We start from the raw sequence: 17,277 nt of genomic DNA, 5'->3' as shown, positions 1-17,277 counted from the left end.
AAAATCAAACCATAAGTATGGAAAAGGCAGAGAGAGCTGAGGAGAGCCGGTTATCTCCCCACACTGTCCCCATGCTCCAGGAAGTCCTCCCCATACAGTAGGGCTCCACAACCTTTGGAATGGTGGAGCTAGGAGGCTTAGTGGAGTAGATTTCACAATTGTGTTATATCCTGATTAAGGCCCCAGTTTAGCAAGTTACTTAAGCATGTGCTGAACTTTAAGCACATGACTAGTCCCACTGAAGTTAATGTGATTACTCCCATGATTAAAGTTAGGCCTATGCTAAAGCACCTTTCTGAATAAGGACCCACAGGACCAACTGAAACTCATAGGCTTTTGCTTACCTCAGATATGGAAAGGATCCAAAGGTTCTAGCTGTGAATTGTTAGGCCTACTCTTTAGGGCAGAGACCCAGTTATATGGGGGAGTATCTGAATCAGAGCTCCACCCATTACTCCTGAAAGCCTCTTCTTGGAGAGAGGCTGGGTCTCAGAGCAGACCTGAGGTAACTACCAGTTTGATTAGGAAAGGAAGGAGAAAGAGAGGGATAGAGGCAGACAGGTGGCCTGCGTGATGGATCCAGTTGTTTATCATCCCAATAAGATGAAGGAAGAATGTGAGCCCTTCCGCTCAATGTCTTGCTGTCTTGTTTGATAACTGCGGTTGGAATTTTTTAAATCTTGACCACACTCCAGAGTCAGGCAATCCTGTTTTGTTCAGGGTTGCTCTAATTTACACCAGGCTACTCCCAGACTCCTAATGCTGTTCTGGCAGCTGAGAAAAATTGGGATGTAGAGATACCTCAGCCAGAATCCTGCTCAGGGTGTATGAGGAGGGTGTGTCAAAGCTGCAATAGCAGTTCTACACCAGCTGAAGCGTCTCCTGTATAGAGGAGTGTACCAATGTCTGGATCCTCCAGCTTTAAATCTACTTTGTGCCACCGGCACAATGCAAGTATCCTACACAGGGCCCAGGATTGGGGCCTTAATCTCTTGCTGCCAGACCCTGTGGTCTTCATTGCAGTTTATGTCTAAAAATTTGATGAACAATTTGTGCATGGGGCACCAAATCATTTCACTCAGTTCTGATCCATGTAACTACTAGCTATAGATTTCAAAATTTGCTGCATGTTATATACTCGGATTCTTTAGAATATACATGGAGACAGAGGAGGTTGAAATGTCAGGAAGGGCACCTGTTGTTTTAAGGCTTATATTGAAGACTGCACAGTCCTGGGTGCTGAGCCCTTCCTTCTGAGGTAGGTAAAATTTGCTCCTGATTAGTTCACTCTGTGGGGGTCTCTCTCATGAGACTTTACAAAGTGTTAGATCTTTTATGTCCTGTGAGGCCTCTCCCTTTTATAGGAGTAAGGGGATTAGCCTACTGTCCTCAGCACACTCTTCACTCCTCATTTGCCACCTACTACCCTTACCCTGAGAGTATCTATGGCCATGTGCTCTCCTAGCATTTACCCTGCCTCTCATTGTTCCTCTTCAGGGAGGAAATCATTTCTGCTGGATCTTGGCCTACCTGCCCTCTGGTGCGTCCATTGCTTTCCCCTCTGAACTCTTGCTGGTACAACCACAGAAGGGTTGTGACTAGTGCTCCATACAATGCAAATTACATGATAAATTATGCCATTATAAGTGCAGGGAAGGGTGGGAGGAAACAACACTCCTCCCTCCCCAAGCCTAGACAAGACCTCCCAGCCATGGATGGGAACATGGAGAAGGTGGGAAGACAGTGAATGCCAGCACTGATACTTAGGTCTGGCTCCCCCTGTCACAGTAGTGAAAGAAAATGCTGTTTTACAAGGGACTTTACATGCCACCTGGGTGTGGAGTGTAAGACACACTTCCGTCAGTGCAAGATTGGGGCTGTAGTTTGTATGTCATTCTGGAATAAAGGAAGTATATAAATAGAAATATAATTTGAGAAGACCAACTTTTTATGTCTAAAAAGTATGAATAAAATCATAGCACCGGGAAGTGTCAGATGGTACTTTGCAAGAATATAAAGGAAATGAACTGATTTTTACAGTGCATTTTTTAATTAAAAATTATAAGAATTTTTCCTTTTTAAGAACATACTACATATTAGTGGGATTATGTAACTTTATCCAACAAATGGAACTGTCACTATAGAGATTCTTACAATTCAAAACATGAAAAATAAAATATGATATTTAACTTTATAAATTTCCTCTTTTAAAAATCACTTCTTTAAATCAAAGAGTATTAACTCTTTTTCTGGTACAGTACATATGCTATCTGCAAGCCACAAACTAAAGAGTCACCAATACCAAGAAAATACAACTCTGTCTCCAGAGTATTGAGAAAGAATAAAAAGCATAATAAAATATACTTTATAAAGTCAGCTCAATGCTTACAGAAGTCATGACAATCAACAAGAATTGAAAGCCAGCACATTAGTCATAGCACATAGGACCATCATAACACAGGAAGTTTCTGCAATAGAGACTTGTTGGAAAAATATATATATAGTGATTCTCAGCAAATGGAAACTGAACTTTGGCACTTGCTTATAAAAAGGCCTTTCAGAGCAAAACAAAACTGAAATTCACTTAGAAACATTTTATATGTATTTAGAAAAGAAAAAACAGACTAGAGTGATAGAATTCAGAGAGAAAAATGCAGCACACTCATCAACCTACATGGAATAGGAGTACAGTCGTTCAACCATCACCTTACCCATGGGACTGGGAAGAGGCAGAGGGAACACATACAGATTGGGGGCCAGAACCTCAGCTGGTATAAATTGATGTGGCTCCATGAAATCAGTGGAGCTATGCTGATTTACATCAGCTGAGTATCTAGCTCTGTCTCTGAATTTGGAGTGGAATAGCATTTGCATCATATTATAGTCTCTCTCAAGACCTAAAAGAGGCAACAAGATGGGGATGGGAGGGGGGTGGTCATCTTTTATTGGACCAACTTCTATTGGTAGAAGGTACAAACCTGTGAGCTACACAGAGCTCTTCTTCAGGTCTGGGGAAGGAATCAGAGTGTTTAGGTCATGACATACCACAAGACAAGAATTCTAACTTGTCTAAATTGTAAAGCAGTTACCTTCTGTAATGCGGGTAGTGGCTATTCTACTACTATCTGCAGGTCTCAGGTGTGTTGAATTAAGATGTGGTAAATGTAGTATAAGGATTACCTAATTTCTTTAAAAAGGTTGTAAAAGAAAGTATTGAATAGAGGTGGGGGAAGATTCAATACCAAGGTGTATGTTTTGCCTCTTAAAAAGCTTTGTGCTTTGTTTGTATCACATGTTATCAGGGAGGAGAAATTCTGCCACTTGATATAGGTAACATTTGCAGGAGATATTCCCCCAGAAGAATTAGTGTACCAAGCAAGAACCAGATCCAAAGCCTATTGAACTCAATAGGTGCCTTTGGATCTGCCTTAAGACAACTGCTATTTGAGCCAACAGGTGCCTCTTTCATCTTCAGGATTCATGCCAAGAACTACCAGCTTTATTTGTACCCAAGTAGTTTACTCAGGATTTTTTCCCCCAATTCATTTGGTGGGGAAATAAGTGTGACAGACCTTACAAGAAATTGTCCTAATAAAATGGGGCACTTAAATAGAAAAATGATTGTAGCTATAAATCTAGCAAACGCTCTTCACATGTCTCCACGGGCCATTTAGTTGCACCTCCAAATACATCAACATTGTTATCAACCCAGGGTATGATGTTTCCAGGCATGTTGGTAGAGCAGTTAGCAATATTCATGATATCTTCTGCTTTTAAGACCCTGTCCCATATATTGAACTGGCTCATCTCCCCAACAAAGGCTTGAGTTGCATCAAATCTTCCTCCAACCGTGTCCTTTATGCATATTTAAAAAAAAAAAAGAATTGAATAGGTTTTTCCATGTGCTTCTTTAAAATTAAAAAAAAGCCACCCACACTACCCACAATAGGAGAAATGCAAATGCAAAATGCTAGTCACCAAGATTTCTAAATGGGCTTTGTTTTACTTTTCATAAAATATTGCTCTTTTAAACATTTAGAAGCTCATGTCTCAAAGAACTGGTGTGCTATATCACAAGAGTGTGAATGCCATTTCCAATAGCAGAAGGGCCACATTGTAAATCAGAGGAGCTACTCATGCTCACTTGTTGGAGCAACGCATACACATGCTGGCCTTAAAAAATAAAATGCTGATTTAGGGACTAGATTTTGTTAACTTCAGTGATAACTGTGCATGTGTAAAGGGTGCTTTGAGCTGTGAGGCAATTATAGTAGTAAATATAACATGCCCCATGACCAGTCATCTGCAGGGATTGAACCAGGACCTCTGGGTTTCAAAAGAAATATAGCATCTATTGCTTGTGTTAAAGGACTAATACCATCATGTTGCAGGTAATAGCAGTCTTACTCCTTAAATGGTCCAGCCACTAGGAAGAGGCCAAGAGCTACACTGAGTTAGCATGATTATACAACAAGTTGATTGTATAGATTGGAACCAAGTATAGTATGAGTAGGCAGAGGGAAAGCTTCACAGAAGAGCTCTGCTAGTGCTTTAATGCTGAATTTGAGCCTCTACTATGCAGCCAATCTGACATGGTCAAGGAGCAATTCGGTTACGGCCAATAGTTTCATTGGCTCTCATTTCCTTTTCAATTCTTAAGCAGATCACAAAAATCTGTCAATTTATTCCTTAGGTAATATTTGCAAGTTTCATAGCAAGATACCTTGTTTTACAAAAAAAAGTTAGTAAAGGCCATTGCCAATATTCAAATATCACAATTTACAGTGTGTTGGTTAGTTACATAAGTCACTGTATCGCTCAGGGGTCTCAAACATGCGGCTTGCATAGTTATTTCCTGCAGCCACCAAGCTCCTCTCACCTGCTGCGTCTCTGCTACTCTGCCTACCTCCGGGTGCTTTCCAGGAGGGAGGGAAAGGAGTGGGGAGCCGCGCGCTCAGGGGAGGAGGTGGAGAAGAGGCGGGGATTTGGGGAAGGGGTTGGAATAGGGGCGGGGAAGGGGTAGGAAGAGGCAGGGCCTCATGGAAGGGGTGTAATGGCGGGAGGCTTTTGTACCTTTATATGAAAAGGTGTCAATGATGTGGCCTTTGGGCCAATGTATTAGTCCTCATGGGGCCCTCGTAATGATTTGAGTTTGAGATCCCTGGTATAGCTAGCGGTTGAATGACCTATGTAACTGGTCAACAAAGCATGACTGGAGGGCTGTAAGTATTACAGAGAAAAGTGGCCTATTCTGCCCCTTTACAAAGGCATAGCATGTGCTTCAGCCTCCAGTGGCTTCACCTCTGGGCTGAGGCAGGAAGGGATCCTGGACACAGCCACAAGCCTCTCCATTATGCCCTGTTGGGGCTTAGTGCTCAGTTGCCATATAGTTGGATTCCTCTATGCATTCATAGAGCAACAGAGCCAATATTCTAGCTATGAAGAAGAGGGTGGAAAGAAGGAAGGGGCTCCCTGCACTCTCCCCCTAAAGAGGGCCAAATTGTGTCTGGCCCTAAGATTGGAGGTACAGTAACCACCATTTCAGGCAGCTGCCCATCACTATGTTCAGATGCATCATAACTGGTCCAAATCAGCCTATTTCCATAGAGTGTCTAGCATCCATATAGCTACCAGCAATCAGCTTCAAAGGGTTCATATTCAAGGCATTAGTCAGAGCACTGGCAAAAGTAACAGAGCCAATGCTTCATATTTTAGCATTAAGTTAAGACTTGCAATAGGAAATATTTCATTATATATTAATGAAGAGAAATACAGCATGGTAATAGGTACTGATTCCACCAAACATCTGTTGCTTAATCATGCATCTCAGGTGCTACACACGGAGAAAGGGGAATGGTATTTTATAACTGGACAATAGCAGTCCTGTGAATTCCAATTTCCCTTTATTTATGAACAGTAGGTTTCTTTAATTTCTGCTCTTAGAGAAGGGTGGGAGATTTGGTTGTTTTTACTAGAAAAATTTCTCTTCAACTCACCTGCTCCTGACCCAAAATCAGAACCCCTCCAGGTTTAATTGGGTGCCAAGGGGCTAAGTTTTCCCCAGTGCCAAGTTTCTCTCCATCCTGAAAAGCCTCCCACATTCCATCTCTCGTGGTCCATGTGATGCAGATATGATGCCACTTTCCATCACTAATAAACAGAGGAAGCTGGGCAACCTGCATGTAGATAACAATAATGAATGACGGAAGCCTGAGTCTGGCAGTGCCAGCCCATGGCCATTATTCGAGGACCAAGGCTTCATTACTATCCCAGTGTCTTCATAGACTGATACAGGACAAACATTCATTCCCACTGAAAATTTAACATAAGTAATTCTACATTTGCAGCTATACTGCAAATGGCTAAAAAGACAATCTCAATAAAAAGGAGGGGTGGAGATACATTCCTTGCACTGGAAATTCAGCAAGAAGGACATGTTTTCTGCTCCAGCTATGGCTAAATACCACAGGTACGAGAGCCTGGGCTACCATTATTCCTGCTGATTCTGCACGTTAGTCTATAGCATTTCTTTGTTGTTGTTTAAATCCCTTCATGCTTAGCCCTAACCTTCCATTCAGTTTTCATGCTAGGATTGTCTGTCTTCAATCCTGGGGCTTGCCTGTGGCATTTGTAGAAAATACTGCTGCACTCCATTTGCTGAGAAAAATCTGAGCTCCTCTTACTCTAGCTGTCTATGGGAACTTTACTATGGGCTTCAAAGGGCACAGGATTAGGCCCCTTTATCTGCATAATCCAACACTGAAGTCAATCGAAAGACTCACTGGCTTCAGTGAACTTTGGATCAACCCTTAGGGCAGAAGAACATTTTTAGCCTTACACAAGCAGTTAACAGTGTAGGCTAACAAGAACATTTTACTATTTGAGATAAGCAAGTTCTAACCTCCCTTCCCCCTCCTCCACATACACATGCACAAGCCAAAATTAAAAAAAAGATATTTTTAATAAGCAATACTTAACCCACTGCATGACCATGAACCATCTGAATTGTATTGTAGGTATCTTAGCAACCCTATCACTACACTCCCAGGGATTAGGTGTTTGAAACTTAAAAAAAACCCACACAAAGAACAGTGCCTGATGCCAAGTTTTGATCAGCTCCACTTCAGCCATTCAACAATCTAATTTTTGCTCAGGTAGAATCATAGATTAGGGTTGGAAGGGACCTCAGAAGGTCATCTAGTCCAACCCCCTGCTCAAAGCAGAGCCAATCCCCAGACAGATTTTCACCCGAGTTCCCTAAATGGCCTCTTCCAGGATTGAACTCACAACCCTGAGTTTAGCAGGCCAATGCTCAAACCACTGAGCGATCCCTCCCCCCTGTAAGTAGTGTAAGGACTTAATCTGAGGTGTACAAGTTCTAAATCAATTTCTTTTGACATCTAACCCAAACCGGGAGTGGTGGGGAGACGTTCAGGGTACTTAAACAATTTTGAAACATTGGGTTTTAGTATTTTTCTTCTCAGGCCTGATTCTGCAGTGTGCTGAGCACCGTTAGTGCATGTTTGACACTTCGTAGAAGAGGTCCCTGATAATTAAACTTCTTATAGACAAAGATAACAGTTGGAAAAGTTTGACATAAATTGAAGACCTAGTCATTAGACTATTCATAATGTCTTGACATATGCCTTAGTCTCTTTGCTCTCAGGTTAATTTTATGCTAGGTTGAGTCTGATATTAAATTCCTATTCATTTTAAAAGAATTGGTTTGACTATAATCTTTTATACAGGCTCTAAACTGGTTTTACTTCAAAGAGGTTACTCCTGATTTAAAATGGTGTGAATGAGAGGAGACTCAGACCCAGGATACTTAAATGTTTGTAATTTTAATGTACAAGCATAGGTGAAGCATATCCATACCACATTACCTGTTCTCATGAACAAAAGCATCACCTAATTTTATTCAAAGCCATTCAATGAAAGTATGTGCATTTTTTATTTTAAAAACTTTAGTGCCCTGATCTTGCTGCCATTGAAGTCAATGGGAAAAGTTACTGGAGATTTTTAGAGTGCAGAATCAGGCCTTAAAACATCTCCTTTTACCTGGGCTGTATATTCTAGAAAGAAACGTAGCTAGTTCTCACCTTGTCATTAATTAGCAATTCGATTGGATTATTGCCCCACTCTATCAGAACAATTTCATTCGCCTGCCCAGGGACAGCATAGGAGAACGGTGTTCCAATTCCAGGAGAAGCACTCGACCTCAGCCACAAGCACACAGTGAATGCATACAACTCTGGCAGAGTCTTCTTGATCTTCCCATATAAATAATTTGTGCGAAGAGGGAGACCAACCTTGAATTCATCCGGTGATTTAAATGCACTGCTTCCTATGGTTACAGAAAGAGAAAAAGCTTTACATGTGTTTAAAATGACAGTCTCTTAGCTAAAGCTGAACTCATGTTCAGACATGTTATTTTCTAACTTTGACTGATTTAAGGAATTACACGCAAACTACATTCAAAGTACATTAAGGTTCCACAGACCTACATTAAGGTTGCACAATCTGCCCCCCTTGTGTGTCTGTTATAATAGAGTCTTTAATTATATGATCACATACTAATTTTCCATAGGATTCCTGCCTCATTCAGTGCACAGAAGGGACAGCGCTCAATAAGCAGCTATTCAATATGTTGAATTCTCCTTGTTGTCCAATGTGTGGCCTAGGCCTTATTTACTCCCCATTATTCAAAGGCAACTCCAAAAACTAAATTATTCCCCCTCCCACATGGCCTTTTCTATGGCACTCACCACTGTAGTATCTGAGTGCTTCACAAACATTATTTTGTCTTTACAAACCCCCTGAAAGGTGAGGTGGTATCATCTCCAGTTTAGAGATGAGGACCAAAAGCAGAGAGATTAAGGGGAAGTATTCACTAGGTCTGGGAGACCAATTTGAAATGACTAGGTCCAGATATCTCAGAGTACATGGTTTCCAATCAGGCCTACTAGTTCCGTTCTGTGGGAAGTTTTTTTTTTTTTTTTTTAAAAAGATTCATTCTGAACTGGAATGAAAAAAGTTTGAAGCTTACAGCAGAATGAAAATTCACAAAAATTGGCACCATCAAGGACACTTCTCTTTGATAATGTTGGTTTATTTCATCTTTTATTATATTAATTTTAATATATGTATATATTATACAACATAATGTATATTAATGTAATAGAAGAGACAAAACAAAATTGACATTGAATTATTTCAACTGTTTCCTGTTGAAAGTTTCATCAAAATCAACATATTACTACAATACATTTTGATTTTGACTAAATGGCATTGTCCAGTGGAAAATTGTAAAAATGTTTTTGATGAGCTCTAATACTTTAACATGCTATATAATGCTAAAACACAGCTCCTATTGCCTTCAGTTACAGCCGTGAGTGCAATTCTGCTAATTAGACCCCAGGGTCCAGTTGGGCACTCAGAAAAAAAAAAAAAAGAGGAAAACAATTCATGACACCCTGTGAAAAGTGTGGTTTGACTTGCTCAGCATCACATATGTAGGAAGCAGGAATCGAATCCAGTTCTCCAGGGCAATATACAATTGCCTTATCCATGAGACTTTCTTTATTCTTCCTGAAGGCCTCTACCTTATTTACTCACACCTTCCAATTTCTGCAACAGCCTCCTTCACTACACAACCCCAATTCATCCCCAGAGAAGGTCTAGTCTGTGCACTGAACAAGGAACGGATCATGTGGAAACAATAATACGTGAGCATGCAATTAAAGACGGTATCCTAGCACATTATGCACAAGGGGGCCAAATTAGGGTTGCCTGTGCAATCTTAATTCTGGTATTTCCTAACTTGTGTGCTTGACTTCTAACATGGATTTTTGTAATTTCCTAGGTTTTTAAAAAAAACCCGACTGGAATAAAACACTCAGAAATGCTACTACCTGGCATCATAATCAGCAGGGAACTTTTAGATCCACCACACAGACCTCTGCCACTTGTGCTAACAAAGTAACTGACAGCAATAGTAGGAACCATCCACTATGTGGACCAGCACTGGAGAGGGTTGAGACACACTTTGCCGGTGCATTTCACAGTTATTTGCTGCCAGCAGAGGAATGGCGAGACTTGGAATGCTGGGTTCCATTCCAGGCTCTGGAGGGGTTGGGGGTGCCCTAGTGGGCACAGAAGAGTCTGTACCTTTTCCCCAGAAGCTTGATCCCCTCCCCTGTGGCTCATTCTCCTTGCCTACCATTCCCAGTCTCCATTACTTAAGATTTTCATCTCAGCCCTAATCTCCTTGTCCAGCCAGTCCTAGGTCTCAGTCACACACACCCAATCTCCTCCCCTCCCCACACTTAGTGCTGGTCTCCTTGCCCCCCTCCCAACTCCTCTTTTGATCTCTCCTCCCAGGCCCAGGCTCCCTCTTCAGGTTCCTTATCCAATCTCAGTCTTCCCCCTGTCCATAATCCACCACAGCTTCTTACTGTCTCTTGGCCAGCCAATCCCAGTTCACACACACACGAGAAGGAACTGGGATGCATTTCCCCTCCCCTCTTCCCTTGTTCCTGCCAATTCCCTGACACACTGGTTCTCAGTCCCAGTCTCCTTGTCAGCCAGACTTAGTCTGTGTCCCTCCACTCCCAGTTCTGGTTCTTCCACTTCACCCCATTTCTCACTGCCTCCTAGTCCCACTCTCCTTATCCAACCAGTCCTGGCTTCTTTCCCTTCCTTCCGGAGCCAGTCCCAGACTCCTTGCCCTAATCAACTCCTTTCCCTTCCCCTAGTCTTGTTTCTGTCCCCGCTGCATGCAGATCCACCTTCCCCTTGTTAGCAGCCAGGCAAAGGTGGGAAGGTCACCAAGAGCACAGGAGAGACAGCCCCCCCTGCTCTCGGTTCCAGTGCCTGGCCTCAGCCATGCCCAGAGCAGCTTGGAGCAATGATTACAAGGAAAGTCCAGCTTCGCCCCTGTAGCTATGGGCTGGAGGGAGCATGCTCAGTTTGTCTCAGAGGATACTGCATGCACAGCCTGGTCAGTAGGTGCGCCAAGGCTCAAGCATGCTCAGTGAGGATGGTATCTTCCCAAAAAAATGTAACTGCTACAAATCAAAGAATTCTCCACTAAACATGTGCAAACTGATTTTTCAGAGATGTATAACTTGTGCCTTTTGATAGCCCCCTGAAAATCTGGCCATCTTTGACACAAAGGCTATGCCCCTGACAAATTTCAAGCCCCTTCTCCAAAGCATGGGGAACTGGAGCTAGAATTTAACATGGCCAAATCAGTGTATTTTCCCCTACCCTTGATCTTTGAATTTTTCTTCTTTTTTGAGAACTTCAGTCAAAGCCATTCAAGCAGATCTGGAAAATTGCAAACCCCAAACAGTTGTTTGGGAAAGCCAAAAGCAACTAAAAACAGGGTCTTATCCGGGGAAGTGTCAGGCAGCCTTTCATATAGGTGGTGCTACCAGCCCTGACTATAACTAACAAAGAAACAGACATTTGCAACTGTAACGGTAGGTGCTAGGTTACATACACATGGTAAGAGACGGTGGCTTGCAGTCTAACTAAATGTTCCCTGGTGCATTTTAACATAGCACTTCGTTAAAATGCCCTAAGCAGCCTTTGGTGTGCACCAGCAGGCTCTATACAGACCAATTAATGAGCCACAGAGTGTGCTTTAGAAATCACACCTCATCAGGTGCTCATTACCTCATCAGGTAGGCAAGTCCCGGGAGACCATAGTCATCTGTAACACCTCCATACCAAAATCAGGAGCCAGTCAGAACTCTTCCATAGCCTACCACTATCCTTTACAAAAGACAGTCTTTTGCCAGGACAAATGCAAGGTCCAGTGAGAGCTTATGGTACTGTGGATGGCTGAGTCTATTGCCCAGAAATAGATTACAAACAGATCAGCATTTGAAATGAAATTATTAATACTTGGCACTTGTACTGCTTCTTTCATTACAACATCCCAAAGGGCTTCACAGACATTAAAGGGCTGAATTTCTCAACAGTCTCAAGAATTAAACATGCAAGTATTATCCTCCGCTTTACAGGAGAAAAGTGAGGCACAGGAAAAGCTAAGTGAGTTGCCTCAAAATTGCAGAGAAAAGCAACAATGCCAGGATAAGAACCCACATCTCCCAATTCCTGGCCCCAAACACTTAAACTCCTTAGAAATCTTTGGAGATCAGATTTTTTAAAAAGTTCTCTCAGCTGTTTTTAGTCCCCCAGAGAGTTATAAGCACTGGATATTGACTCTTGCTTCTCTCTCAGAAGACCTGTCCCCTACAGGGACACACTATTTCTGGCCCAATATTACAAGTGTCAGTGAGTTTGCAATTCAAGGCACTTTTATAGGCATAGTCTTCATCAAAAAGGTTCAAGAGAAACTTGTTAATTTGGAAGGGTTCATTGCTCCAAGCTTCTTACATCTCAGACATTTTCACTGCAGCTGAGACTTTACCTTTGATATTGGGAAACTGTTAAGTTGACCAGACATCTCTTTTTGCACATTCTTTTTAAAATGAAAAGAATATGCCCAGCACTAAACAAATGGATCCATTAGTCTGTAGTTTAAAATTCGTGAGATGTGTATGTTTGCACGTTTTTGAAAGTATACCCACTGCAATTTGTTTTTAAGCGGACAGCCCATTCATCCAAGCAAGTCCTTGTCCAAATCTGCTGTTTTTATAAACATTATTTAAGGATAATCTAATGCTATGCTTTTCTCTCTGTAGGTATTGTCCTTGCAGACAGTTTCATTTTGTAGTTCATTGCCACATGCATTTGTAAGTTAAATAAATGGACTCTACTCACACATGCAGTTCCCCAGTAATAATTAATCTAAATGTCTGATTAAATGATTAGGATTAAGTGCGTCTCCCAGTGGCACCATTGTAATCCACTGTAAAACCTGAAGGTTGCACATTTGGGATAGGACACATGCTTCAAGTTCTGCTGAATCTCAGAGGCATATTCACCACTAAGGAAAACCAAAGGTTTTGTCTCAATGGTGAAGTCAACAAAAAAAGTGGAAAGGGTCTAGTGGCATAATTAGTGGCTGAAGATCTAGAGAGTGAAGTTAGCTGCAGCAGCCTATACCAATAGGCAACTTGTGTTCACTAATTTTATCTGCACTGAAAGTCATGTGAGCTAACAAAGTGTCAAAAGCATCTTTGAGGAGAATTGCCTCCTCCATTTACATGGCCCCCATATCTATAGATTTCTTAGCATCCAACAAACTTTAAGGGAAAACACCTAGTATTTTTTCCAGTTTAGAGATGAGAAACTGTATGGACAAAGTCACTTGTCCAATAAGTCTGTGACAGAGGCAGGAATTGAACCCAAATCTCCAAATACATAGTCCAGTCCCTCAGCATAAGACCATGCTCTGTCTCTTAAGAGGCACAGTTCTAGTACTGCAGCAGAAGAGGAGGAAAACTAAGCAGCAACATGCAAAGAAGGCTTTAAATTCTGTTTCTAAATTACCTTTTTCTAATTCAGAAACTCTTTCTAGCAATGCACTCAGGGCTGTTTCTGTCTTTTGCCGATGGGCTGAAGTTTCATTATGAAGCAGGGATTTCTCATCCTCAAGTTCAGCCACTTTGCTTAAAAGCTGGCGCTCTAGATCTCCAAGCCTCCTTTGAAGCATCTCTCGAAGCTCATTAGGCAGGGCTGCATATGACACATTGGCTCGAAGTTGGTGCTTCAAGGAAAAAAGAAAAGATTTTATGCCATATCTGAAAAAGCAAAAATTGTGAAATGTGGGTCTGCTCATGACCAAGGAAGAAAGCAGTTTTCAAACCCAGAACACTAAGCTCTCCTGAAAATATAATAGAAATGCTAAAAAGCAACGTCATGTTCAAACCTTTCATCAGGTTAGAAAAAAAACCAGACTCATTTCTTTAATACCAATATATTTGTTTAATGCTTCCCTTGTTTCAGATCACTGAAAGGTCATACATTTAAGAAAGGTAGTTCAATAAAATAAATTCAAGAAGCCAAGTTTGATGTATTTCAAATAGCTACATGTTGCACATTTAAAAAAATAATAAGTCAATTCAACTAATTAAAAGTGACATTACCAGACACTAAACCAGAGTTAAACCAAGAAAATGTTTTGATTACTTTGAAAATCAAAATAGACATTTTGGGTATTTTAATTTGGTAAATAGTGAATGATTTATTAAACACAATTTCAGATATTTCATTAAATCAACTCCAAAAGTGACCCATTATGAAAATTATTTGTTTAAGTTGTCAAAGTGGGATAGCCTTTATCCCAAATGACACTGATTTACTTAAATTACAGCTAAAAACCAAGTTTTATCTTCTACGGGCATTTTATTGCCAAAGCTTTCTTTTTCCCCACCAAAGTTATAATGCTATCATGAGATGCTTCAATAAATATCATAAGAGACTGAATGTTACACTGAACAGGAAAAGCTGTCCTTGAGAAGCAGCCCTTTTAAAAATTTTATTTAATTTGTATTGAATGTTCTCTTCCAAAGAGAAGAGGAGAACAAAAGAGAACAAAAGCAAAAAAATGGAAAGGGAGGGTAAAGAAAGAAAGGAATAGAGCAGTGGGGAGAGAAGAATGACATCTCAGTTTCCATCTGCTAGGAATTAATCAAAGATTTCTAAAAAGTCAGACCAAATCTTTTCAAATTTACCTGAGGTCTATCTTTTCTGAAGGATTACCTGCTCTCTAGCTGCCAGGTCAGCCGAGTCACTGTGCCAAATTTCTATCCCTGGAAGCAATTTGCTCACCCTCCAAGCAATACAAGTGGTTTGGCTACAAGTACTGCTCTAGAGAACCAAGCTTTCCGTGAATTGGAGAGTTTCCAAGATGGTGGGTTACTTCCCAGAACTGTGTTTTGGGATCTATTTTTTAAAGGAGGTATCCATTACCATATTAATCCTCCTGCTTACTTCTAGACAAATGGATCATATTCTGGGACAGTCCCATACATGTAAGATAGTGTGACTCCAGAAGACCCTCATCTCCAGCAGCAGGCAAGGCCCAAGCACTGTAACCTACGTGGGGAAGTAGCCAATGAGGAAGTGCTTTGAAAAATGTTAAAAATCTCTACTACAGGTCTGTCTCATCTTACGCTGGGGTTACGTTCCGCAGTCAGCACATAAAGTGAAAATTGCATATAATCAAAATTACATTGAATGTAATGGCAGGCAGAATCGCCCACACTACAGAAACAGTATTTAAATGTGTTTTCTCTTCCGTTTTTGCTGACCACGTAAAGCTGAAATCGCGCATGTTAAATGTGCCTAAGATGTGACAGACCTGTATTGATCTATTATTAAAACCGATTCAACAGCCATTCTGGTTAAAAATAGCTAGTAACAATTGACTAGACAAACTTAATAAAACATTTTAAATCCTCTTGGGAATCACATACATCAGAATGGAGTCAAGGAGAAAATACTTAGAATTCTGCCATGGTCGTGGGGGGTGGGGAGAAAACCAACACTGCTTGGAAAAAAAAGTTTCCATCCAAGCAAACATTGTCACAAGTGCTGTCTAACTGTGAGCCTGATCCAAAGTCAATGAGAGCCTTCATGCTGATTTCAGTGGGCTTTGGATCAGGCTTTGTATTTGTACAGTTCTTTGAATGACTCGCTTTCACTCTAGACCAGCTCTCCCTAAAGCATCGTGTTGTCTTTATGACCCGCACTTCACAACTTTCTCAAGGCCCTTGCTGTTTTGTTCAGCACCCTATGCCAAGGTCGTATGGCCGCTTTGGCCGGACATGTCAGCATCACACTCCAAGCCCTGTGCAGGCAGGTTCTCAGCACTAGCAGAGATTTAGAAATATTGAAAACAGATACTAAGCTCATAACAGCAGGAAAATAAAACCCACAAATCTCTTCCCATTCATTTGAAGGGCAGGGACATATTAAGAAGGATACTCTGTTATCCACTAACCAAAACAACAAACAAATCAATTCTCTGTAGCCTCTCCTGCTGGGTCACTTGTGTTTTTCCCCCCTTTAAATAAACATATAAGGAATTCATTAACAATTTAACATGCACCCAGCACAAGGGTGTGCACTGCAGATTGCCTGTCTAAAGCACCCATTTATTCAGAAATTACAGTACCTACATCCAGTTCTCTTCTCAAACCTCCCCTCCTATGCCTCACTACACTGGGCCCTCGCTCTCACTACACTAGGGCAAATCCCTAGAGTCGCCCCTAAGAAGAGGGGTAGGAGATTATATCGCTGATTGACCCAGAAACTGACAAAATAAAGGCTTTTGGCGGGCCCCAGCTGCTGGATGAACCATCTGTAGCTGCTGGGAAGCGATGCCTGTTCCTTTCAGTCTGTGACTGGGAGCAACTTCGTCAGTTGCTCTCCTGAAAGAGACCCGTGTATTTTCTGTGGGGGACATCAGCCCCCCCCCCCGGGCTATTCGTTACAGCCTGGCGCCGCCGTGGACATGGCACCTCGAATTAAAAGTGCTGTACAGACATACACAGCAGCAACCGCCCTGTTTGCAGCACCAGAGACAGCTCCCCATCCAGCCGGTCCCTGGGCATCTCCTACCTCCAGGTTCTCCAGCCGGTCCTTCAGCGTCTGCATGGTCCGGCTCAGCTGGTCGATGACCTGAGTGGGGTCCCGGGGCAGGTCCCCCATGGTGTCTTTGCCTTTGCCCAACTCTTTCCTCCAACCTCCAGTGCCGGGCTTGCCGTCGGGGCCGGGGGAGCTCTCGCAGCGGCTCAGCTTGCTGGTCAGCTCCCGGATGGTCTCCCGCTGGTTGCCGATGGTCTCCTTCTGCTGCAGGATGGTCTCCCGCAGCTGCAGCACGGTGGCTTTCAGCTCCTCCTCGGAAGGGAGGGCGCCCCCTTGCATGGGCACCGGGGGCAGCGGGCAGCCCGAGGGGGCAGCGTCCAGCGGCAGGGAGGTGCACACGAAGCGGCTCCCCGGGGGGCTCTCCTGGCCCCTCACTCCCCGCCAGCTGGCCCCGGAGGCGAGGGAGAACAGCAGCCCAGCCAGGAGAGCCAGCATGCCGGCTCACGGGGCACGGAGCCCCCGAGGGCAAACGGGGAACGAGCCCTGAACGCTGCGGGGACGGGGATGGGGAGATCGCCTGGGGGACGTGGTGCAGCTCTCCGGGGCGGCTGGGACAAGGGGACCCGGCGCTGCCCACTCCGGATTGGCGGCGGCGGCGGCCCCGGACAGCTCGGAGCAGAGCCCGCTCCAGTCGCTGCGCCGCCCTAGCTGCTGCGCTCGGCTCCGGCTCGCGGGCTCTTAAAGGCAGGGAGCGGGCGGCGGGCGCTG

At 42.9% G+C, this 17,277-nt stretch overlaps 1 protein-coding gene across 1 annotated transcript; it reads right to left on the bottom strand.

The window, feature by feature from the left end:
* Positions 1-2,105: 2,105 nt before the first annotated feature.
* On the bottom strand, positions 2,106-17,215 carry NPTX2 (neuronal pentraxin 2). The gene is made up of 5 exons (XM_044978800.1): positions 16,543-17,215; positions 13,468-13,684; positions 8,103-8,347; positions 5,997-6,176; positions 2,106-3,855 (listed from the first exon to the last, which is right to left on the bottom strand). Exons 1-5 carry the CDS (start codon positions 17,002-17,004, stop codon positions 3,628-3,630), a joined length of 1,332 nt encoding a protein of 443 aa, XP_044834735.1. The 5' UTR covers positions 17,005-17,215; the 3' UTR covers positions 2,106-3,627.
* Positions 17,216-17,277: the final 62 nt, after the last annotated feature.

The sequence above is a fragment of the Mauremys mutica genome, chromosome 11 (genome assembly GCF_020497125.1).
Source record: "Mauremys mutica isolate MM-2020 ecotype Southern chromosome 11, ASM2049712v1, whole genome shotgun sequence".
NCBI classification, from domain to species: domain Eukaryota; kingdom Metazoa; phylum Chordata; order Testudines; family Geoemydidae; genus Mauremys; species Mauremys mutica.
Note: the sequence above shows the minus strand (reverse complement) of the source record. Positions and strands in the feature narration are given on the sequence as shown.